This window comes from Lepidothrix coronata, unplaced genomic scaffold (genome assembly GCF_001604755.1).
Source record: "Lepidothrix coronata isolate B3197 unplaced genomic scaffold, Lepidothrix_coronata-1.0 Scaffold7, whole genome shotgun sequence".
NCBI lineage: Eukaryota > Metazoa > Chordata > Aves > Passeriformes > Pipridae > Lepidothrix > Lepidothrix coronata.
In genome coordinates, this window is record NW_016690187.1 from 6,876,833 (window position 1) to 6,902,491 (window position 25,659).

The 25,659-nt window shown below is 34.7% G+C and overlaps 1 protein-coding gene across 4 annotated transcripts in view; it reads left to right on the plus strand.

The window, feature by feature from the left end:
- The window catches only part of SESTD1 (SEC14 and spectrin domain containing 1), a 51,514-nt gene that overhangs the window by 16,628 nt on the left and 9,227 nt on the right, over nucleotides 1–25,659 (plus strand). For 3 of the 4 annotated variants that reach the window (XM_017837791.1, XM_017837800.1, XM_017837810.1), the window contains 10 exons: nucleotides 2,673–2,763; nucleotides 4,762–4,875; nucleotides 12,217–12,330; nucleotides 12,965–13,062; nucleotides 13,416–13,471; nucleotides 15,959–16,170; nucleotides 19,789–19,911; nucleotides 23,256–23,450; nucleotides 24,071–24,185; nucleotides 25,360–25,519. In XM_017837791.1, the coding sequence (XP_017693280.1) occupies nucleotides 2,673–2,763; nucleotides 4,762–4,875; nucleotides 12,217–12,330; nucleotides 12,965–13,062; nucleotides 13,416–13,471; nucleotides 15,959–16,170; nucleotides 19,789–19,911; nucleotides 23,256–23,450; nucleotides 24,071–24,185; nucleotides 25,360–25,519 (1,278 nt within the window). The remainder of the gene's footprint in view (nucleotides 1–2,672; nucleotides 2,764–4,761; nucleotides 4,876–12,216; nucleotides 12,331–12,964; nucleotides 13,063–13,415; nucleotides 13,472–15,958; nucleotides 16,171–19,788; nucleotides 19,912–23,255; nucleotides 23,451–24,070; nucleotides 24,186–25,359; nucleotides 25,520–25,659) is intronic. The other variant, XM_017837820.1, reaches the window with a different exon arrangement.

Here is a 25,659-nt window from a genome sequence, read left to right on the forward strand (position 1 = left end):
AAATTCTGATTGGTGAGAGAGAAGCAAAAAATAAATTTAGATTACTTAAAAATAAAAACATCAATAGGTATATGGGTATATTGCACAATATTTTAGTTGTGGAAATTTTAGGATTTTTCAGACAGCTTCGTTGTCTTTTTAAAGTGATGCAAATACCAAATGGTCATCCACACAAGTCATCTCATTGACTTAAGGGCTTGGCCATATTTGTGGAACAGATGTAGGCATTCTTGTTCTAGTAAGCATTAATTATTCCACAGTCTCATCCTGATGTATGTCTTTACATATATTAGTGTAACAATAACTGTCTAAAAACAGAACCAAAGTACTCTTTGTACTCAGTAGAAACTGGGAAATCTGTTTGAAAATGAAGTCAGTGTTCCCACATTTAATTTTCTGTTTGTCAGTTGTGGAAAAAATGACCTCCCTTTTATGGTGGCAGTATGGAAAAGTCATTGTTTTGGTTTGCATGTTGTTCTTCAATGGGAAATGCAAACCTTTTGGCCCAAGCACTTGCCTTTTTTGTTCTGGAAAGAACCATGTTTGAAAAAAGGAGGGGTGAAGGAGGGAATTTGCCCCAAGTTTAGATAGCTGTCCAGGAAACATTAATGCTACTTTTTCCCCCAAGTTCTATGTGTAAGGTAACCTTTTAATTCAGTTGTGTGTGATGTACAATGTGACTGTAACTGGTTTGAGATTTGTGTTCTGGTGTTGATGGCTGGCTGCATCCAAAATTTGAGAAGCATAACTGCTTAAACTGTCTTGGGTGGAATTTCTTTGGAGTGTGTGTATAAAGCCATTCTGAAACTTCAGACAGTTTATTCCTGGTGTTGAGGTCTACTTTTATGCCTTTCTTTGATGCTATTTAAAATTCTCAGATTCTGAAGTGGCCTCTTCAGAACTGAAGAATAATAAAAGTGGCAATGTTATGCTGTTGTCTTTGTATACCAAAGTTTGCTTCCTTTGTTGTATCCTCTGTATTGTGGCTCAAGTCACCAAGCCTTTTTTTTTTTTTGTTTTAATTATTCTAACTTGCACACAGACATTTATGTTTGTATTGGCTGAACTTTTCAAAAGTGGTAGCTCACTTCTGAATATGGTTGGTTGTATGTTTTGTTGGTTTCTAGGTTTTTTTAATAGGTTTAGTAGTAGAGGAGAACAGATGCTAATACTGCTAGATTCCAGTGAGCCTGAGGAAGTCACGTCTCTAGACGCTGTAGTAACACTATTCATCATTGGTCTTAAAAGCAGTGGTAATGTGCCTTTTGAGTTGATTCTGATTAAACATTGCAGTCATGAAGCCTGAATGTTCAGACTGCTTCCAGAAAAATCTTGGATGTTGTCTTAGAGGTTCCTTAAAACCAAAAGCATTCTTGGACTGACAGCCAACTTTGTAATTATTTTTTCCTAAATAGACTAGTGAGGTGCCTTTTTTCCTTTTTTTTTTCTTTTTTTTTTTATTCTAGGATAAAAATTTGTCTTCCACCCCTACGTGATGAAGCTCAGCTTAAACATGAAATAAATAACAGTTAAATTTGTTGGTGTGAAACATAATGTTTACTGTTACATGCAGGTTGCTTTTTTATTTTTAAGAGGATTGCAGAAATGTCTTTGTTTTCTAATTGCAGATTTGGGTAGTAAAGATTACATAATGCTTTCCTACATCATGTAAATGTAATGGGTTTTAGTTACTTTGCCAGACACAAAAATTTCAGCCTGGGGCATGATATCTGGTGTGGTAACTAATGCTAAAACAGGGGCTCACTTCCATGTCCGCTTTCGGATGCTCCTGTGCTGGTTGTGAGAAGGTAACGCTTCCCAGATGTTGGTGATATCCAGAGGTTGCTGCCACCATTGAACATTGTCCAGCTGTTGTGAGCACCTTGTTGCCAGCTTCAGTTTGAAATGAGCTGGGAAGGTTTTTGTGGAAATGCACAGAGAGGAAAGTTTTCACTGTTTTCTCCCATTTGGTGTTTGAGCGGAAGTACCTTTGAACTTTTGGCTTTGCAGCTGTTTTTAGCAGGTGGTGTTTTTTGTTTTGGTTTGGGTTTTTTTTGTTTTTGTTTTTTTTTGTTGCAGTTTACACAGACTCAAATGTTATTAGAAGGAAAAGAGATTATGTCAGTCTAAAATGCTCTTTCTTGTAGATCTATATGCAAAGCTTCTGTCCTGTAGAGGCTTTTTGTGCACTGCAATTCCTAGTTCATTTGTTCAGGAAAGAAATTTAAGCATGTTTAGATGGTTTCCTGTTTGGATATGCATCAGGTGATATGTAGCTCTATCCTCAAATCTGTGTCAATTCAGAAGTAACCTTGTGAAAACTCACATCCCTTTGTCTTCCATACAACACTGTAAATTGATCTGTTTTCTGAGGCTTTTCTGAAGTTTATAGTTATGAAACCTTTTCAGAGTTACTAAAGTTTAAAGAAATACTTCTATTATGAAATACAGTTCAGTGCTACTGGAAAATTGTAATTTGCAGTTTCTGTTAATATGCTGGAGCATTAAAATTCAAAGTTATTTTATGAATAAGTAGACTTAAGGTTTGTAAGACAGCATTTTTATAAAGAAAAAACTATGTAGTTGTATTTTACATGAGCTTGAAATCCAAAGTCATTGTGATAAGACACTTGTTCAAAATTTTGTTTTTCTAATTTTTTTTCTTCTTTTAGTGAGAAGTGTAAAGCTAGGGGATTCACTGTGATAGTGGATGGCAGAAAGTCTCAGTGGAACGTGGTAAAGACAGTTGTGTTGATGCTACAGGTAAATAAATTTTATACATTCATAGTTGACTTTTATAGATGTGAACCCAATAACTGTGCTGTTGTAGAGGCAGTAATTTCTTGATTGAGATATAGATGTTTTATAGTCTTCTAAAATAACCAAATGTGGTTCTGTGACAGAGTTCTGTGCAGGAAGAAATTCTGAAAAGCAGATGATACAGCTCACTCAAGTGAGAGACAAATTCTTTATTGCTGAGAACACACAGTTGTAGACCTTTTTCTAAAACAGAAATTTAGTAAAAAAAAAATACAGAAATATGCTCCTGGCATTGCCAGCTATGAGCAGTAGGAATGTTTGCAGGGCAGCAGTTCACACTGATAATGTAGCTGAGCAGGTTCTGATGCAATATGCTGTACTACCGAGTTGCCCTGGCAATAGGATATAGTTGATTTTGTTGTGCATAACAGTTCAAATCACAAATTATGTTCTGAATGCTACAAAAAGGAGGAGAAGGAAAAAAAAGTGACAATTTCCAGTTAAATAAATTGTTAAAAAAATTATTTTAGCTCTTCAAAACTGTGATTTTACAATAGAGTCTTGTTTCTGCTGAACAGTATATGTTATTTTCTGGTCTCAGTGGTCAAAGAAATTGCAAGATACAGCACTCCTAATAGATTAGAGCACCTGAATTACTGGCTTTCTTACTGCACAGGTGATTTCTCTTTATCAGAGCAGTTTTCCTCAGAGCTAGGTGATGCCTCAGAAAGTGTGTCAAACACAAGAAATTTCATATTTATTTTTTTGTCCTGCTTGGTCATTATTGCTTCTGGGTTTTGAAGTCTGTTTCAAGGTGTCTTTCACCTATTTCTGACTAAGATGGCTTTCCTATTAATAGAGTTACAGTATTTGAATCCACTGTATTCAGATTATGGTCTTGTCTGAGATTTTGCTTCAGCCATCGTGAGATGGTGACATTTGGTGGCAACTGCAGCTGGTGGGAAGGATGCTATTTGCCCATGCTCCGATTTCAGCACGCATCCTGCCAGTGTGCAGCCTGCAGAAGCATAAGTTCCACATCTGTATCTTTAGTTTGAGAAGGAAACAATAAAGAACATTTTTCTATGTAAACCGATCACTTGTGCAGATCACGTGAGATTTCTCTTTGCTTCAACATACATAGTTTCCCAAAACACTTCTATGTTCAAAATACTTTCTACTTGTAAATCATTTTTGCAAATTCACTGACATGGTGCAAGAATTAATTTTGGTTTTGGTGCTGATTTCTCTGTTGGAAGTATTTCACTTTTCTTGAATTATATTTTTATAAATAAACCAAAATATTTAAAGAGAAATCACATGGATTGTATCACCTTTGTATCACTACTCTGATTATTTAACTCTTCCTGCTATAGCTGATGCCTTGGGAGTAATCAAGAGTCTTTGTTCCTTGATATACATTCAGTGTGACAGTATAAAATCAACTTAGTAGATGAAATTATTGGTTTAGGCTGAGAAATGTTTTACTGGTAATATTGTAATGAATTAATATGTTGAAATGTCAATATTCAGCCCTTTCATTCTAGTCTAAGCAATACCTACTAGAGAAGTATAGGGTCTAACCTTGTCATGTCATCTGGTAACAACGTATACGATATTTTTCCGACATTATGATTACTATTTCCTTCTGCATGGTACATAACATTTGTGGAAAGCCTTGGGTTTAATAATAAATTTTTAATAAAATGCCATAAATAAAATTAAGCCTAGCCAATAATGCATGTTTTTTCAAATTAACACAATGTCCTCAGGACTGAAAGTAAAGGGGTTATATTTTCTTTTCAGTTCTGACAGTTTTGCTACGAAATCCAGTGCAATCTGCTACAAAGCAGGATGGAGCCAATATGTGACGTAGATGCAGTAGACTTATTTTAATTTTTATCTGCAGTTTATGAGTTCTTGAATAGATGATGAAATGTAAATGTGGTAAATGAAGGTGTAGTCTTGAATGTGTTACTTATTTTTTAATTTGTTTTACAGAATGTTGTTCCAGCTGAGGTGTCGCTTGTTTGTGTAGTAAAGCCAGATGAATTTTGGGATAAGAAGGTTACACATTTCTGTTTTTGGAAAGAGAAAGATAGACTTGGCTTTGAGGTATGTAAAGCTTTTGTCTATTTCAGTCAAAATTACTGTTTCTCGAATACTGTATAATTGGATGACAATTAAGATGTCTTTAAATTAGTTCTGTTCCAGATACTTTGTGGATATCCTTAACAAACCACTGTGACTTTTTAACTTCTTCCCTCTTTAATAAAAAGAGTATTAAATGAAGTAGCTCTCAAATTAGAAATGTGTGCCATTTAATTCTTTGCTCAGCAATGGTATAAAGTTGTTTGGTACATATTGTGGATGATTTGAGTAAGGAATGGTTGTACAGGGTTTAGTGTGAAATTCTTCATGATTTCTGTAATGGACTGTGGAGGTACATGTTGTATGGTATCACTATATGAGTAGTAACAATTCTGACAAACATCTTGTTGCTACTACATGCATCTCTCATTTTTTGAGTTCTTTTACATAGTAACAAAGGTTATAGGTCCCTTCAGTTTGACAAATATAAGCTGATACTGTTCTAGTTGTGAGGCAGAGTGTGTACAAGAGACTACACACTAATGTTAGCAGTTCCATTGTTATATCTGTTGTGGAGGTTAATGGAAACCTCAATTTTCCATGTTTTTTAGAGAATTATCTGTATTATCAATCTTTCCAATCATTTTCTATGCTAATCTTTTTTGAACTACAAGCTTGCTCTGCTCACCACATACTAAAATATCTACTTGTTTTGTATAACAAAACTCTTAGCATCTTTTTTTGGTTTTCTTTGTGAAAGATTTAATAGAAAAGCATTTTGCATCTTGACCAATGCTGTGTAATTCTTTCTGATGGTGAGATTATAACATTCTTGAATATTCCTGCAGAACACTTAGTTCAGGGAAAATGAGAATTGGAAGGTGGCAGCTGAAAAGTTTTGTAACTGCTAAATAATATAAAAAGAAATTCTCTATCATCTAGATATAATTCTGTGTATAGAATTATATACAGAATATACTCAGCTGAGAAGAGTAGGAAAAATCATGTGCTTTCCCAGATGTTGAAGACTCACCCTTGGTATTAGACAAGCCTTTGTTCTTCGCTATTCATTAATTCTCTTGGTTATTCATTACTTGGTTGCAATCAGAAAAACTGTCTCAGTGAAAATGACCCACCTTCTCTGTGCTCCAACTAGTATGTCTTTCCTCTATTTTGGATAGGAGTGCAGATAAGACACTGCTAAGGCTGTGGAAGGCTCTAACTCATGCACAAATCTACAGCTGCATAATTTTGTATTACTGGCAGTAAAAACAAAGCAATGCCCAACTTGTATTTCGGATCACGGATCAAATTTGCATAACTGTTAGGAAAATCCAGGATTGCTTTTGTACCAGTGAAATGAATATGATGTAAAATTGAAATGAAAGTATGAAATCTTTTTATTCACTTGAGTGTAATCACATTTTATTTGGAGTAAATGCTGTGTAACTGTGATTTCTAATTTCTAATGGGGCATTACATCTACTTCCTATTTCCTGCTACCTTATCTGTTCTTAATATCTTGCTTAATACTTGCTTTAATGGCCATATGAAGCCATTAAAAACAGTGCCTTCCTTTCTGTTCAGAGGCAGAGATCCTCTGCTTCAGAGTGTGATGTGGTGATGATGCGTTGCAAAGCACTGAAAGTAAATGTGGGAACTGAGATCAAAAGGGCTACTGGGTGGATAACTACAAAGAGGTGGGCTGATTCAGCTAAGTAAAAGTGCATGTCCTTATTTCTGGTTAGTATTACTGTTGGTTTTGGACCTGCCTGAGGACAATTGCCATTTGTCTTCCAGCAGAATTTTTCTTTGTAACTTTATTCCTCCTTTATTAGCAACCAGTTCATGTGTTTGTTAATTGAAGCAGTTTTATCTGGTCCCGTGCCATGCTTCGTAACAGGGGAGTTGTCTTAATTGCTACAAGGCTGTCTTTCAGCCAAAATGTTGCATATATTACACTGTAATACTTAATACTGTTAATGTTTTAAAAGATTGAAGAACAGGATTTTAGTATAAAAATTTCTGTGCTTTGGAGAGTTCAGAGGTGTTGCTTTTTGCTTTTTTATTGTATCCGCGTAGTGATGTGAAATGAATCACTTTTAGTAGCTGTAGTGTGTTGTATTTGATCATGAGCTTTTCGTATGAAGACAATTAGTATAACTGGAAGAAAAAGTGTACCATACAAATTGATGAAATGTACAAATTTGTACAGAATTCAAAAATTACTAACAGACTGGTGGGGTTATTTTGTGTGTGCCATTCATTTAAGGAACCTGGAGGAAAAATGGTCTCTGAGCCTGAGTTAGGTATTAGATTAGTACTTTGAAAATTGGTTTGTCGAGAGCAGAGAGGAAGAAAGTGTGCTTGCTATCCTTATCCTTGTGGAAATCATGGAGAAAAATCTTAGAAGTTCACTTAGGATTGGGAGATAAGAAATCAAGGGAATTAAAAAAAAAAAAAAGAAAGGGAAAACCAGATTTTAAGATTGAGACAACAACATTTGTAGCTTTCATGGACTTTCCCAAAAATGCATATAGGAGTTCCAGTCTTCTATCAAAGTTATATTTAACTGCATTTCTCTTCTCATCTGCATGTGTCTTTGCTGCTGCTGGAAGCAATGGGTCCTTTCTTTTAGAAACCTGGGCCAAATAAGGGAATTGTCTCTGGAGCTGGAGCCTGTAAGCCTGCGTTTACGTCATGCTCTGAATTCAGTCCTAAAAAGGGGTGTGTTAGAAAATACCAGGATCTGTGCCTATTTTCTTTTCTCTGGGATGGAAAAAAGGACAATGTGCTGATTATCATGAGCCCTGGAGGGAAAGGTGAATGAGTGGGTAAAACCATGAGTGAAGGAGGCAGTGACTGGGAGTGGAGTTGACAGTTTGTCTTCTGTTTATCTAGATTCTGCTAGCTGCTCTTGGGTTTCTAGTGGGCCAGATTTCCATGATACTGGCCAGATAAGTATTTAACTTGTGTTTCTTGGTGTAAAATTAAAGAAAATTATCTTTGTTTAAATTAGTGTTCCATATTAACAAATAACACCTTAAGCTACTCAGTTTTTAATCAAATAGTTGTTCAAAAATGGATTGAAATAGTATGTAGCATCAAAAAATAGGATTATTCTCCTCAGGAAGAGGAAGTCTTCATTTTACAGTTCTCTGGCAATGTATCACTGTCAGAGTAGATATATGGGCAGCTATGTTTGGTCGCTTAGAGTGCCATAGTTATTCTTGCAAAATCACTAGGAAAATAGTTGAGGCTATACTGAAGTTTTTCCAAGAGATGAGTTTGCTAGAGAAGAAGCACAGTTAACTTTCAAAAAAAAAAAAAAAGCCAAATATTGATTTGATTGTGCTTTATAAAACAAATAGGATTCGGTCCATATGAACTTCTCAGTACCTCAGCACACCTGGTAAAAATTCTTTAGAAAGTATTGTGAACATCATCAAACTTTTTGGTTGTTGGATATTAGGTTGCTTGACATGTAAAAAAAAATAAATTAAAAAAACCCACCCAAAATTAACAAAAAACCCCAAACCAAACCCAGACCAACAAATTACGCACAATATAGGTATGTGGATGTAATGCATTATGTTCTCTGTTCTCATAAATTGTTTTGCCAGGACTGCCTTTTTTTGTTCTGGGAAATTGAATGTATTTTTAGGTTTACAGTGTTGTGTAAATGCCAGTTAATTGTAATGGTTTTTTTCTAAATGAAAACACCATTTATTCTTTTAAACCAAATCTGATTTTTAAGACCTGACTCCTGAGATTACAAATAGGATTTAGTCCCCTTACAGTGTAGTTGTACCTATTTCCAAGTATAAAAATTTTGCTCTAATAATAGATGTAGAATATTACTATCCAATTTTTTAGATAATTTTCTTAACTTATCCCAGAAGTGGACTGTATTACTCGTTGATACCAAGCTGTGAAGATAAATGCAGATATTTACTTAGCTCAGATGATCATATGCTTAGATTTCAGTTGTTCAAATTTTGTATTCTTAGGGGACGTGTTCTCTTTTGGAAAGTAACTACTCCTTTTTTCATTCAGTAGTTTGGCTACTCTGATATTGCACACTTAAAAAAAAGCCCCTTGTTACTGAAGTTTTACAGCACCCTGTCTTCAGATAGCTCCTGTGTTTGACTCTGTGACATTTGAATTAAAGAGCTCTTTCATTACTTCCCTCAAGAAAGAAAGAAAGTTCAGATGGATGTATTTAACATTTTGGGGGCACTTTTGCATTTCCTATTGAATATCCAGAATTCCTCTCTCATCTTAACATCTGCTTGTTTCTCCTTGTAGATGATCAATGAAAATTATTGCAGAAAACAGCAAATGATGCAGAGAGAGAGGTCAGCTTTCTGCAAACAGTATTTGAAGCACTTTTATTACGAAAGATACATGTTGCATGGGTCAAAACCATATATTTTGACTCCTGAGCTATAGAATTTTGCAGTTAAGGCACAAGACTTTGTAGTACAGACTTTTGGTTTTGTTTGTTTGTTTGGGGGGGGGGTGTTTGTTTGGTTTTGCGTTTTGGTTTTTTTTTTTGTTTTATTTGGCAGTTCTTAAAAAGGTTTTTTGATTTTATTACAAAATACAGCACTTCTACTTTTCCCAAAGCACTGTTCTGAGTTATATCTGCAAAGGCTTTCACAATGTTTTAGCAGGCCAATGTTCTACAAAGCAAGTTTGCTGACTAGGGTAAGGAAGAGAGCTTTACCACACTTCCAGGTTTTAAAAAGAACTCAGTGCAGATGATGATTCTATGGCTGTTTTTGTTGGTAGCAAAAAGGACGTGTTCGAAACCTACTACCACTGTCAGCTTTATTAGCTGTAGCTGTTGTTGGAAGTGGGTGGATCAAGTGGGAAGGGAAGCAAAGATTTAAGGATTCAATAAATTAGACCTTTTTTTTTTCTGTTTTACCATCTGTTTGTTTCGCCCTTGGGAAGTTTAAGCTGTTCATTTTAACATCCAACTATAATCTGCTGTCTAAAGACTTTTACTTTGGATTAAGAAAGCTTTTTTTTTTTCATTTTCTAGAGTCAACCTAGTAAAATTACTTCAGAAAAAAACCTAAAAAACAAAAAATCATTTCAGTTGCAAGCAAACAGGGGGTTATTTCTATTTTTACAACTGTAAATTACCTTATCTGTACCTGTGTTGAACTGTGACATTCAAAGGCAAAGGTGGAACACTAGTTCATAAGGGAAAACTCTTTTCAGGATGTCATAATTTCACATTTATTTTCACAAAAGATCAAAGACAGTTACTGTTACTGGATTTTGAAAAGAAGTGTCTCTTCATGATGCACATCGCATCTACCATTTTTCAACATTTTTGTTTGCTTTGGCTATTGGTCTGTGTCCTTATGGAATATTAACCTGTAGTAGCTGATTAAAACATTATTTCAGAAGCTTCAGAGAAGCAAATTGCACTTCTGACATCTAGAAAATGTCAAAGCTAATTTACTAATGTAAGGCATATTAAGGATGTTAAAATAGCACTGCCACCAGTCTGGGTCTAGAGCAAGAGTTAAATTCTGTTCAGGACCCTTCCCTTCTGCCACCACCTAGTTAAAAATTCAAATACTTGTTTACTTTTTGGAAAGTCTTCAGACAGGATTTATGCAGTTAGCCTGGTGAACAGTCAATGAACAGTTTAAAAAAAGAAACAGTTTAAAAAAAAAAGAAACCTAGAGAATGAATGGGTTTTGAAGTAATGTCTTAAGTTACAACAAGGCTTATTAATGAGGTGGAAGTTTTTCTTTTTCCAAATTTTTCTAATAAGGTGCAAAAGAAATTTGGTTTTGACCAAATCTCATTTTTGAGTGGGTTCTTTTGTCAGAGGATTATTTTCTCATACTGCTAAATTATTTTTTTCATGCAGGTTTTGCTTTGCAAGAAAAATTTTTTTTTAAAAGAAAGTCTCCATGGTACAAGTTTACAAAGCATAGTCCTTGGCCATTCTCCTTCCTGAAGGATCTCGATTAAAATCAGAAATAAGTGGTCTCAATACAGTCCTTCCATTTTTTTGAGCTATTTGTGGTTTTTTTTTAGACCAGCTGCCCTATTTACCTCAGTTCCATACCAAAATTAATTTTCTTCTTTTTTTAATGAACTCATAAAGATGAAAGAGAATGTAAAAAATGACCTAAAATATAAATGTGTGCCAGAAGAGCAAACGTCTTTTTTTTTTTATTCTTCTTTCTTGGACCTAGAGTCATCTGGGTTTTGGGCAGGTTGCTGGCATTACTTAAAGAAACTACAGGCTAATTCCATTTACAGCAGCTAAGTACCATTAAGAGTACAGGACAATAGATATATTTGGATGTTGCTGAAGGATTTTCCTGTACAATAATAGACCGTTTGTTTGGAACTACTCTGAATTCTTTAGTTTCAATATCTGCAGGAACATGGAGCTGGAATAGAAGGCTCTTTCCAGTTGGCTCTTTCCACATATTCTTGTCCCCTGCAAAAATATGTGAATGATCTGATGGGTTATCAAAATTTTCTTTCCATTTTTTTTTTTTTTTTGCTTTCTGGGTATGTATTGCCAATATGTCTGCTTCCACAGAGAGGCTGGGGTTTTTTTCCACAGGTTTTCAATGCTTAGCATATCATACATTGAAGCAACCTGTGCTGCCAACTTTTCATTTGAGTTTGTATGAATAAGGCTCAGCCAGGAGCCTTTAGAATGCAGAAATTAAGGCAAGAATTTGGTCTTCTGACTAGCAGCAGACCTATGTTTTGCTGTATTTCCTGATGTAGTTGATGAGCTAGATTTGTCTCCTGGGTGAATGACACGAGCTTTTAAGCATACTAAGATTTGAATTTTTGATTACTCATGGAAAGGGTACAACTTCTGCTGAGCATATTTGCTCAGTAAATGCAGGCACTTAACTTTTATGGCACAAACTTACCTCTGGGATTGAAAGTATTGTAAGAGAGTGATAAAAATACTAAGTGCTTTGCAGTATGATAGCCTGCTACTATATTCACTAAAAATGGATTGCATGGTGTATGACTTAACCATGAAGCATTAGTTCCCACCAGAAAAAAAGATATCCAGAAAACACATTTCTTTTTCCTATTGTAAATAGACAAGGTGGTAGAGATGATGCTCTTACAGGATTATGCATGAGATATACACTGCATATGAGAATTACTTGTGAGTTAGGCCCAAGTTAACTGCAACCAGCCATATTTCATTTAAGCATTTAACAGTAAAAACTTTGGTCACTTTCTCTGAATCACAGAAAGATCTGCTCAGTATCTCTAGACATACTTAACCCAACTTCTCAGATACTTAAGGAAAGTATAAGCATTACTTACAAGTTACCTATTTTATTGTTGCAGGTTATTTTAGTATCGGCTAACAAGCTGACACGATATATAGAACCATGCCAACTGACAGAAGATTTTGGAGGAACTCTCACCTATGATCACATGGACTGGTTGAATAAGAGGCTGGTTAGTTATCTGTGTTTGGGGTTTGTTATTTGGGGTTTTTTTAATGGCTCATTCTTGAACCATGAGAATTTTTATTTGTGTAGGAACTAAGTGTGTAAGAAATTGGCATATGTGTAGTAGTGCAGTTCATTAACATGAATAGTCTTGAGATAACTAACACTGGTCATCAAGGGATGATAAAGCTAATGTAATCAATTTGTTGAACCAACAAGTTCCTTAATGAAGCTCTCTTACACTACCTCTAGAAGAGGCTGACTGTATGGTATAGTTGCTACAAAGGGAAATAGTTTGCTTGCTGTAGGAGAAGACCAAAACAAGGAGAAAATACTTGGAGTCTGTATATCCTCCAAGGTTATCTCATAGTTCTTGGCTCCTGTGGACTAAGAGCTAGGTTTTAAACTGTCCTACACCAAAACCTACACCTACACCAAACCAAACAGTGCAGCTTCCCCAGTACATAGAGGTGCAGTAAATGTCTATGAGCAACTACACCCTTAAATCATTAATAGACACAAATTGTGTAAGCAACTGTTGGTGCACATAGCTCTCCAGAATCTTTTTAAACTCTTCTATCATGGATACTTGCTTTTCAGTTACTTAAATTTTCTTAAATTAATACCTACCTCTTACTTAGGTATTTGAAAAGTTCACGAAAGAATCAACATCTTTACTGGATGAACTTGCTCTAATTAACAACGGAAGTGATAAAGGAACTCAACAAGAGAGAGAGAGGTGTGTGATTCACTTTTTGAAATCAATGCTTTTGGATTATAGAATTTCATTTGAAATCCAAGTATGGAAAATATTATATGCCTTAAATATTTTGAAATGCGTAAGGAAATTCTAAACATTTATAATGTATACAAGAAGATACACGAGTCTTTGTGTAGATGATGCTCATTTGACTATTGAGTACATGCAGCTCCACTTTTGTTTTGATTCAATGAGTTGAAAAAGTGAGGACTTCACTGAGTGAGGGAGGAAACTTGATCTCTTAAGACCATCAGGTAGTTCTAGCCTTAGTTGAAGTTTTTAGTGCTATTGTAATACAAATTTTAATAATTTGTTTGTTACTTTTTTTCAAGATCAATAGATTTGAACTTCCTTCCATCAGTTGATCCTGAGACGGTATTGCAGACAGGTATAGTAAGTCAAAAAACTAGAATGTTGGTCAGTAAGGAGACATAATTCATTTTAAGGCCCAAATGAAAGCACAGAGGGCACAATAATTATCTTAGCCGTCTTCACAATGTGACAAGCTTATCCTTTAATGTAATCTTTGGGTTAAAAAAAGGTGATGCTAAGAAATGGAAGAAATCGAAATGAGTCTTTTTAAATACATATTTTTACAATCCTACTAACATCTTTACAATATTACCATAACTAATGTTTAATTTTGAGAATGCTTTGTGTCTAGATGATGTCAATATGTTTGCCTTATAGAATTTTGCCTTATAGAATGAGTCTGTCTCAGTAGCCACCAAATGGTTACAGTACAGATTGCATTTTCCTGCACAATTCTAACAATTTACATCAGTCTAGTTCTGAACTGATCATCTGTCAGAAAAGTGAAGCATACAGTCAGCATACTGACACTTTGATGCTTAGACTCTTCGTTCAGCATTAAATGTTGTATTTAGGGTGAATTTCCTATTGACAATGAAGTATAATAGACTCGATTTAGACTAGAAATTTGTTTTTAAATCAGTGCCTTTTTGGAATAAGAAAGCGTAAAATTAAGGTGGTGATCAGAGTCTGAGTGTTCAGAATTCTTACCTTATGAACACCTATAAACTAATGTGTGGATCACATGTAGCATTTGTCATAGAGAACTACTGGCTTTATGTTGCCCCTCCATGAAAAATTTATTAAAAGTGGGATAATATTGTTTTGACTTAAAAGGTGAAACAGTAGTTTCTTACTCTGGTCTTTGAAGTTCTTTAAAATATGAACTGTCTGTAGACACTGTCACTGGATTTTAGCCTAATTGTGTGTCCTTGTCTAATGGTAAGATTTTTGGACAAAACAACACTTCAATTTTGTGTAAGCAGATGGCTCCTGAGCCCATTAGTTTATATGCATTCTCTGTTTTCTTAATTATGGCATAATGAATTTTTTTTTTAGCTATTGAGTTTCATAACTTCCATTAAATCATGGAAGTTCCTAAGAGGCAAGCTTTCTCTGTTAGAGTCACTGTATTGAAATCTTGAGGGGGGGAGGGGAAAAAAATCAACCCTTCCCAGTTAAACATTTCGATCTCCTAAGGATAAATACGAACAAATTGAGGATTTAGATAAAAGGCTTCTGTTTTCCATAATTACAAGTACTGTTCCTTTCACAAGTTCCAAATCCACATATATAGTTCTTAGAATTTGATAAGAGCTTAGTTTAAAAAAACATTTTTACCTTGAAAAATGGTAATCCTTTACTGCTGAAACAATACAATTTCAAAATTATCCCAGTAGAACTGTAATATCGTGTAAAAGCCTTTAAGTCTGTTTGCTCTGAAGCTATCTGTGTAGTATTATAAAGGATGAAATCCAAGATGTTTGTTTCTATAGTATGGCAAAATGTATTTGAATTCTTAAAACATTTTCATTTCGCAGTAATATATGCTGAGTAATTTAAACTTGTTTGCTGCAATCTCCAAAGCTCTTGGCATTTTGATTGTCTAAATAATACCAGTTGAATTTAGAGTCTTACGCTTCTGCATTTTCCTTGAGGTATTACAATTACTCAAGTGGTAATTTTTTCTTTTAGTGAACTGGCATGTTACCATTTTAAGACCTGCAGAACTGATGATCTTGAATTGGCACACTTTCACACCAACATACATTTAGTGACCAAACACTGATTTATTTTAACTTGTTCATTGAGCTCTTGAGGAACAAATTGATGATCTGGGTTTACTGGTAGTATGGTGTTTACATCCTGAAAACTTTAACATAACTTAAAATAACATTCTTCAAACAGTTTAAGTAGACGATTAAATAGTCAAAATATACTATTTTTGCGTATATGAAAGTCATTGCAGTGTAGAGAGCCTGTACCCTGATATGGTGCTTAAGAGCACAAAGAAAAAGGCGAGAGAAGTAAGAGCAAAATATTGAGAAAAATAGTATTCAGCTCCACACTTTCTATGAAAGTGTTGTACTTGCTATAAAAATCCTGAAAGACAACAAAGAAATTATATGGTCAGTTTTTCAGTGCTTCTAGAGCATTCATTTAACATAAGAAATTAAATTGTTTGAGAGAAATAACTTCAGATGCTACTCACCATTTTGAAGAATCAGAATACTTAGAGTTGTTTAAGATTCCGGAATGTGCTTGCAATTGTTTCTTTACATTAATCAATGCTATTGTCAATTTGCATGTTATTCACAGTATCTCTTTTATATATCTAAAATATAACACCTTTCTTTTCTTCTACTTTATGACTGATACAGCCCCACAAACTGTGACCAGAGTTCTGCATGAAAATCATATAATTAAATGTGCCCAATGCATGAAAGATGATTAGCTGCAAAAATGCACTGTTGGATGGTTTACAAGCAGGCATGCTTACTACTAATTTTGGGGGGGTGGATTTGAATCTAAATTAACCACATCATTACCTGTGTTCTTAAAGGTCATGAGTTGCTATCTGAGTTACAACAGCGTCGATTCAATGGTTCAGATGGAGGGGTCTCCTGGTCTCCAATGGATGATGAGCTGCTTGCTCAGCCACAGGTCATGAAGCTGTTAGACTCACTCAGAGAGCAATATACCCGCTACCAGGAAGTGTGTAGACAGCGAAGCAAGCGCACACAGCTGGAGGAGATTCAGCAGAAGGTAATGCAGGTAAGCTTGGAGTTGTTCTTGAATACTGTGAGGCAGAGGTTTGAGCTCAAGTCACAGACTGTGTTTCCTGTGAAACTAAAAATTAGAGGTGAGCCTTTAGTGCCTCCCTTCACTCCTCAAATGTTAGTGTGCTAGTTTTACTCAATGCTTTACATTGTGGCTACCACAGTGACTTTCCCAAGGCTGTTGTCATATGTGGAGGTTCTTTTAAATGTACTCTCTTGCCATTGTGCTGAAGAACCTTCATGTTGTCCTTTTGCTGCATGCTGTGGCAGTGTGTGGCTGCGCTGTTGGAGGGGCAAATGCTTGACCTGTTGGCAAAGAGAGGAACATTACACGTGTGATTGTAAATTTGCTTGAGAGTTGAAAACCTTCCCCTGCCTATGTCATTTCAAGTTCCTGTTACTGAACATAAGCTATTATTTATTCCTTATTTTGTCTAATATTTTGTAGTTTAACCTAAGTTAAAGTGGTTATACTCTCTGTATTTCAAGGATACCCTCACAAGAATGAATATAAACTTCCTAATCAATTCTGTGTTAAAGGTCATAATGAATTGGTTCGGTCCTTAGGAAACAGGCGTGTAATTAGCACTTTAAACATCATCTCAGTGGACTCTCACTAGAGAAAATCAAGGAAATGGAATTAATTTATTCCTCTTGTATTTATCACTTGAAATTAGATTTATATATTTTTAAGATTCTATGTAGTTTGAATATGCAAAATCTAATGGAATAGATATTGCTTTTGACCTTCCAGCACTGGCATTTCTAAGGCATGGGGAGTGCAAGTCAAGTACTTCCACTTGACAGCATTTCAGATATGGGTAGAAATAAAACCTAGTTAATTTTGTGTTATCTAGGAGTGAAAATACAAATCTACTGAGGAGATAATGTTCATTTTGTAGTAATTCAGATTATTATAAAAAAATTTAAAAAGCAAATGTCATCTGCTGGTATACTGAGCTGGAAATAATAAAAATAAAAGAGATTAAAATAGTCCTATATAGAACATATCAGCATAGCTGTGCATATAATCAGGTGAGATTTTTTTTTTTGCTGTGTTAAAGTTGTGATGATTGATTTATAACATATTTTGGCAAACTGACATTGTTAATGCATTTAAATAGACTTATTTATCATGTCAGCCTCATTTTGCAATATTTGTAGTAGAAATAGTTATTGTTTGCTCTGTGTACAGTATGGATGTTACATGGCAGGGGAACTGAGTCTCAGTACACAGTAAAACTAGTGAGTTTTATAAAGTGCATTTAAAAGCTTTCTAAGTGGCATACAAATATTTGGGAAAAACTTACTAAATCTAGAAAATTATTTAGTTTCCTTTTGGTTTACGGGAGAAAATCAGGCTAACAGAAGGAGTTAAAGATGAAAAGTAAGAAGCTAATGATGTACTGGAGGAAACCAGTAGAGGCAAAATGCCACGGAATTTATTTCGACAAAACAAACAGAAGTTACCATATAACATGCTTGCAGTATTTTCAGTATTTAGAATGGGTGTACAGAGAGAGAGTTTTTCCCTGGTGTTGCTGGTTTTTTTTTTTCTTTAGTGTTTTGATTTTCTGTTAGCTTTCTTTATAGTTACATCCTATTTCATTCTTTGTATAGCATCTTGTACTGCTACCACTCGTGGCTTGCTTTTGTGTTCCTGTTTCATTTTCACTGTTTGTTGCTTCTGCCTACTGTGACCTGCTTAGTTCTTACTCCTGTCTCAAAGCCTCTTATCAATAGCCGCCTCTCTTCCCTCGTACCTTCACTATCCTGCTCTCTCCTTTTAATTACCTTACTTCGGTTCAATAGTTTTGTTTCCCTTTCTTTTGTCTTTCATTCTGCAGTGTAAAGATGACAATGATTTTCAGATGTTTTTTGATGAGCAGTTTTTCTAAACACTGCTTGGGAGCAACTTTGTATGTTATGATAAATTCTAGCTTTGTCCCTCCTTAGGCAGAGGTGTTAGTTACTATTTTTCTAACCTTAATTAATTAAAATTAATGTGAGGCCTTGCAGGAGTCTAGTCATTAACCATTTAAAAATGCATTTCATGAAAAATTACATAACTTTCTGCATGTCCAGCCGTGTGCTAAGCTAAAGTTGCAGAGGCAATGCAGTAGTTGCTGAAAACTTGAAATGGGGAGGTGGTCTTGGTCACAGAGGGCACTGCTAAGCAGGAGCCTTGCACACTGTTTCAGACTTGCATGAGAACTGTCACTTCCATATGCAAGTTTTCCAGGCCACACTGACCTTACAGGGGGGACATCTGAGTGCCTTCACTTCTAGGTCAGTTCCATATTTAACCAGCAGCAGCTGTGCAGAGGTGCTGAGCACAACAGGAAGTTTCTCTTTAAACAAAATTATCCTAGAACTGTTGTCTTAATTTGTCCTAGAAATGATTAAAGTGAGGAAAGCTCAGGATGCCTTTGGAGCAAAGAATATATGCTCTGAAAGGGGGCAGGCAGGGGGGTGGGCAGAAAAGGGCAGTGGGAAGACAGTTACATAATGACTAAAAAATGGGGTGAATTCAGTGACTGTAATGATGATGATCATTCTTGATTTACTGTTGCACTGTACTTTAACACCACTAGAAAAGTGGTCTGATTAGTCCCTGTTACATTTGTCTTCATATTTATGGGGTTACATTGTGTATTGTATTGTATTTCCTGAAAATCTGTGTGAAGCTGTTTTGTCATCCATGTTTAAACAAAAGTCACATTGAGGGGAGGAAGCCGACTTCCTATGCCTTTTTATTAAGGTTCAGAATGTGGAGGTATTCCTGCATTTCCTTACTGCAGGACTCTAGCAGTGACTTCTGCTCTAGGTTTCGTTGCAACTGTCTCTATTTTCCAGATATTTAAAAAATTATCATGAAATTTTTCCATAGATATCTGATTATTCAAATGTGTGTGTAAGGAGCCCAAATTTTGAGATACTGTTTTGCTCTGAATAACATTTACATCAAACGAAATAGTTTCAAAATAATAATAAAAGAAATCCAATACTGTAGTCCAGAGTTGTACTGCTGTGACCTTGCAAAGACATATTCCATGAGTTGTGGCCACTAAAACTCTGTAACAGGTTTCTGTTATTTGAATAGAGCAAATTGAAAGACATAAATATATAAAATATGAAGTTCGCGTGTAAATTTAATTTTGGAATAAATATATATTGTGTATTTGATTGTTAATATATTCAGCAAAATAAGGAGAAAGCTCTCAGGTGTGAGGTCGAATACAGCTGTGCATTGTAATCACTTGGGTAAAAAAAATCTTGTTTGAACACAAGAGGTCCATTTTCATGTAAATGGTATCTTGAGCTCTTTTATTGAGAGCTATGAAATGAGAAGTGTGTATATAAAAAAACTTTGTCCTAGTTGCCACTGTTTTCATGGAGCTGACAGGCTAAGGTTAATGAAAAGTAGTTTCTACTTAAAACTTTTGAGGATGTGGATGGATTCTACAAGACTTCCAGAGATCTAAAAAATATCTGTTTTTCTCATAAACATACACTTTTTTTTGTTTCTGCTTATATTAAAAAATTCTGTTTATATCAGTTTTCACATAATTGATTTGCTACTTTATTTTTGTCATCTTTATCTTATTGACAGGTAGTCAATTGGCTTGAAGGACCTGGATCAGAACAGCTAAGAACCCAGTGGGGAATAGGTGATTCCATTAGAGCTTCACAGGCTTTGCAACAGAAACATGAAGAGATTGAGAGTCAGCACAGTGTGAGATTTCCTATACCCTTTTCAAGTATTAAAATAATTCATGCAGTTATGAGCAGTGTATTTTGGTTATGAGGATCTAGGAACTTCGCGCAGTACGCAATGTTATGGGTTACAGAGGAAATGATCTGAGCAGTTTAAGAACTTAATGTGGTCGTTCTATTTGCATATTATTTATTTTCTTTTCCATTGTAGAAAAATGTTAATTTCTATCTGTGATTTTTCTTGGGTTTAGTATGTTACAGCAGTTCTTAAATTTTCATGTTGAGTAGGATGAATAAATTTACTTTTACCTCTCTACCAAAATGTCTGAGAAATCCTGTACTTCTCAGATGAATAACTTAATAATTTTGTCTTTTTTAGACTACAGTAGCTGAAACTGGCTTAGTACTTGCATTGATCAAGATGTCAGATATACTTTATGTTCGTAATGAAATCTTGAAGATGCTGTTTTGTATCTATACTGACTTGATGCCTTTGCTTCTATTTGGAATACTTCCTAAGGTTCAGTAGAATTTTGTCTTTGCATCAGATGATTAATTAGGTTACAAATATTCAGTGCTCCCAAAGGGAGTGTTGCTCACAGTACCATTCCTCTTTTCTGACTTCTCTTGATGTAGACATCGACAATTATGTCCGCTTTTCCTAAGTTCCCTTTAGTCATGGCAAAGAAAATAGTCACTGAGTTATAATTTTTCTGATGTAATTTAGAAAAAAAACAAGCCCAAACCTTTAGTCTGAGAAACACTATGCCCTAGACTACACTAGTTCTGTTGACTCCATCTCTACTGAGTATGGTTTCCTTGCTTGATGCAGCAGTGCATACTGTAGATGTCTGTGTTCCATCAGGTAAATCCCGTCTCCTCTGTATTGTTCCTTTAAACTCTTCAAGCAGTAATCTACTCTGAAAACCAGTAGCTTCTGAAGTATAAAACATCTTGCAGTTAAAATCCTAATTGGAAAGAAAAAAACCCAAAATCTCTTGCCTACTTAATTGACAAAAATAACTATCAGTATCTTTTAGTCATATTGGCACTACAAACTGCAACTAAAAAACAAGACTGAACGTACTTTGTTTTCACTTGGGTATCTATAACAGAGAACTGTTCTTTACCTGGAGTCCTTGAAATTCCACTGAAGTTTGCGGGTTGGCCTACAGTGTGCTGATCACTAAAGCACTGGCAACATGGAACACAGCTTAGTTCTCAGATGCTGGCAGAGTTTGCAGAAATAAATCAGAAAACATATATTTTATTTAATACTAAAAGAAATAATTGGGAGACCACTGCACTATGTTAAATTTAGATGCCTGTTTGGAGATTAAAACCATTTTTTCCCCGGCAGCACTAGAAAAATGTGCTTTACCCTTTTTTTTTGATTTTTAAGCATTTCATAATAGCTGAGTGTAAATGTTCTCTCATTGTTTTCCTTTTTTTCTCTCTTAATAATTGAATTGACAGTTTGTATGCTTACTTTCTTTCATCACCTGTTTATCGTTGATTATAGTACTTTGCAGATACTTGGAAAAACTGTGTGATTTGTCTTGAAGATAGCCTTTTTCACTTCAATTTACTCTAAAGTGAAAAAAAATAATTTCCATAGGGTGTTTTTTTATTTTGTTTGCTTTTAGGGGGGAGGTGTAGTTAAGTGGGTTTTTTGGAGGTTTGTTTTCTGATTGTTTTCTTCATGAGCAATACATTAGAACTGCTATTTTTGAGCAAGTGTTGGTCTTTTCTCCATGGTTTTGAGCTGTCACATACTGTTGTGCCTAACTTTCTCCCATGGAAAGGATAAAAAACATAATTTTTGTACATGGTTTGCTGATCTCTGAATTTCACTGATAGCTTGCTCAAATCAATTACTGCAATTCTTTTACTTATTTGAATGCTAAAAATAAAACCTAAAAGAAAAAATATATAATATAAAATATATAAAATAAAATATAAAACTAAAAACTATTAATCTATATATAAAAATTATTAATCTATAATTTTTTTGACTTCTCATATTATACTTGACTTGTCACACTCTGTAGCCTGGATTTGTATGTTGAATGTGAAAGAGTTATGTTGTGTAAACTGATTGTATCAAATCTATATATCTATAGTACATGTGTGACAATGGAAGATGGTTTCACATTATGTCATCTTAGTTTCCCCTTTTGGGGCAGATGAGAGATTTATTCTGCTCTTAAGTTTTTGGCTGCTTGCTAATTTAACTTTTTCATTACTTTTTTTTTCCCCCCCCTCCTTGCTCTTTTCACACTATTCCTTCCCGTGAGCAGATAGCTTTGGGTAAAAGGAAAATAAATTCAGAATATGGATATTTGTACTCTGTTTTTCATGCCTTGTAGATAAATGATGCAAAAACTGAAGACGTAATTTGCAAAATTCCAAACATCCCAATAGGAGCATGACAAGGATACAAATTAGATCAGATTTTTTAGGCCAATAGATGGTGCTGTTCCATAGCACTAGAAATGCATTGCACTAGGGCATTTGAAGGTCACTTCACTGTAGGCCAAAATAAGAGATGTTGAGCAAACATGTTTTGCTTTACCAGCATCTCAGTCATGCATGATGTGAATGTGATCTTGATGTATCAAGTTGTTTTTAAATCTCCCAGAATTGTTAAATATTTGAACTATTCTCTTCTGCAAATACACCACCATGACAACGTAAATGACTCCTATATATGCATTCAGTAATCAAAGTATGTTAAAAACAACTGCACATTTTGAATTGAGTAGTATAAAGCTCTCTTTAAATAAGAAACAAGATAATTTTGAAGGTTCTGTACATGGACATTCTTTTATTCAGAAAATAGAGATTACTTTCACTTTGTCAACAGTAGTATTTTTTCTAAACCTTTTAAGGAAATTACTGCTGCATTCAATCCTGTCACTGAAAGTAACACCTGGATAGCCCTGTCAACAACTTTTTATAATAAGTGATCACTTGGGAAAAGGTCTTTTGTCTCAGTAGACCAGACATTTAAGCTTTAGCAATTTGTTTAAAAATGGTGGAATTCCTCTTTTGGTTCACTAAAAAGTTTGAGTGGAAGTTTGTGCTGGGATTGGTAACCATGCCTTGTAATCTTCCCATATTTCTGTGCCAGTTTTTTTATAGTGCATACATTAAAATGAATTAAGCACTTTTTTTGAGTTGATTTGAAATTGGGAATGTTTCTTCTTGTTCTGTGGTATCTCATAATTATATAACAGTATAACCTGTAACGAGCTCCTTTTTTAATATGATTATTTATTAGTTTGCAGTTGGATGTATGCCATTTATAATAAATAAAATTATATTGGGTACTTTTAATGCTTCATTCTCTTGTGTTTCTAGGAGTGGTTTGCTGTTTATGTTGAGCTTAATCAGCAGATAGCAGCTCTTCTAAATGCAGGGGATGAGGAGGACCTTGTGGAATTGAAAGCATTGCAGCAACAGCTGAGTGATGTGTGTTACCGGCAGGCCAGTCAGCTGGAATTCAGGCAGAATCTATTACAAGCAGCACTTGAATTCCACAGCGTTGCCCAGGATGTAAGTTTTTCTGTTTCATTTTTCATGGTCTCACCTATCAATATATTATTGCCTTAGTATTGTAAACGTTGAATACGTTGGAAAAAAATTTAGGGAGGTGAGGGGAAATAAAATGTCACTTGGAAAACGTCGTAAGTTATCATTTATTGTAATTGAAATGCTGAGAAAATCCATTCCCTCTTTTTTAGAAGGGAAGTACTTTATATTATGTCTTACATTTCAATAATATTTTAAATAAATGTGTTACTAGTTGAAAAGTTGCTTTTTCCCCTCTCTTGTTTTAGTTTTTTTTATTAGAGGTACATGCATTAATTGAACTGGAATTTGGTGTACTTTTCATAGTCTCTGTTTTTAAAATGGCATACTCCTTTCTTATACTTGTCTTAAAAAAGAAAGTAGAATTTTGGCTTTCCACTCTCCCGCTATCGAGGGATGCATGCCCTTGGAATTCTACAGCCAGATGGCTCCTTTATCTTTCATCTTGACTTTCATTTTCTTATGGCTGAAAAGAGAAATTTCTAAAACGAGAAATTTCTGAACATTTTGGAGATTGCAGACCCAGCCATCTGAAGCTCAAACTTCTTTTTAAATATTAGCATTTGTGTTGTTCTTCGTTTTAGTTGTCTCAGCAATTGGATGGTTTACTAGGAATGTTGTGTGTGGATGTAGCACCAGCAGATGGAGCATCAATTCAACAAACTTTAAAACTACTGGAAGAGAAATTGAAAAGCGTTGGTAAGCAAAATATTTCTTTGTTTCAGATACACACACTTTACAGGAGAAAAAGCAGTAATCTCACTACTCTCTTAAAAAAAAACAACCACAAACAAAAACAAACAAAAAAACAAAAAACCCCCAAAAAAAACAAACAAAAAACCAAAACAAAACAAAAGAAAAAAGCTGGGGGAAAAAAAGTCTGTCTCTCCTGGCTGCATAATGCTTCACTGAACTACTTTTAGTACAATATAGTAGTTCTGCTATATAGTAGTTCTATCTGGTAAAATGATCTGAAACTAGTTTTCTTCTAAATATTTAACATCTACTAAATATATTTGTTATATGCCGCTGTCATGCATTTTGTCTGCAAACAAACTTTTTTTCCTCCATTAATCATCCTTAGTATCTTGATATTATAGTGCTTAGATGATCTTTTTGTCTCCAGAACTGACCCCTTGATGATTAAGATTTTTATCCACTCAGTATTAGAATGCTTATACTGAGTGTTTTGTAGTATTTTTGAACGTATATGTTAATAAATGGCACATTGAATGTTGTTACACTCTCAGGCATATGGAATTGAATATTTCGGTTGGAGAGATCTGCAATGATCATGTTCTTCATTGAGTTGTAGAAGAACGAGCTTTGAAACAAAATCATATCTGGTAGTAGTAATGATTGGAATATAACAGTTTGCTGCATAAATGAGATACTCCTTTAGGAAAACAGATAGTAGAGCTGCCAAAAATTAGATGTAACAGCAGATTTTAAGGGTTGGCAAATCTCAGTATAGAAAAGTGTATCAGCCATATCAGATGTAACTTCTGTCAGCAGTGGAAGAACATTTAGGCTACAGCTGCTTAGCTGTGATAAATATTTTACGTATTATGCAACTGTGTGGATGAAATACATTAATTAGATATTTATATGCTGAAAAGTTGACTTGCTGTCAGCTTTTGTTGTTATCTGCTAGGTCATAAAATAGCAAAGCCTTAGTTCTTTGTTAGTATAGACAAATGCTCACTCAAACTTGAGTTGGAAAGGGCAGTAAAAGACAGATAGTAATGCCCTTTTCACTTTCCAGTCTTCCATCTCAGATTCTGTTGCATTTTATCTCTCTCCATTGAAGGGAAAAAAAAATTATGAGAGTGACCATTGACTGTTTTGGTTTTTTTTCTTTTTGTTTTGTTAGACTTAGGCTTGCAAGGTTTGCGTGAGAAAGGTCAAAGTCTTCTTGATCAGATATCTAATCAGGCATCATGGGCCTATGGAAAAGATGTGACCATTGAAAACAAAGAAAATGTGGACCATATCCAAGGAGTAATGGAAGATATGCAACTTAGAAAACAAAGGTAAGAACAGTAGTTCTAGTCATTAAGATTTTTGTGTGTTGATAGGTAACTTTATATATAATTTTATTTGTTTTAAAGAGACTGTTTTGTTTTATCTTCAGTTAAGGGATGCAGTACAACTGTAATTTATATTTGTAGTA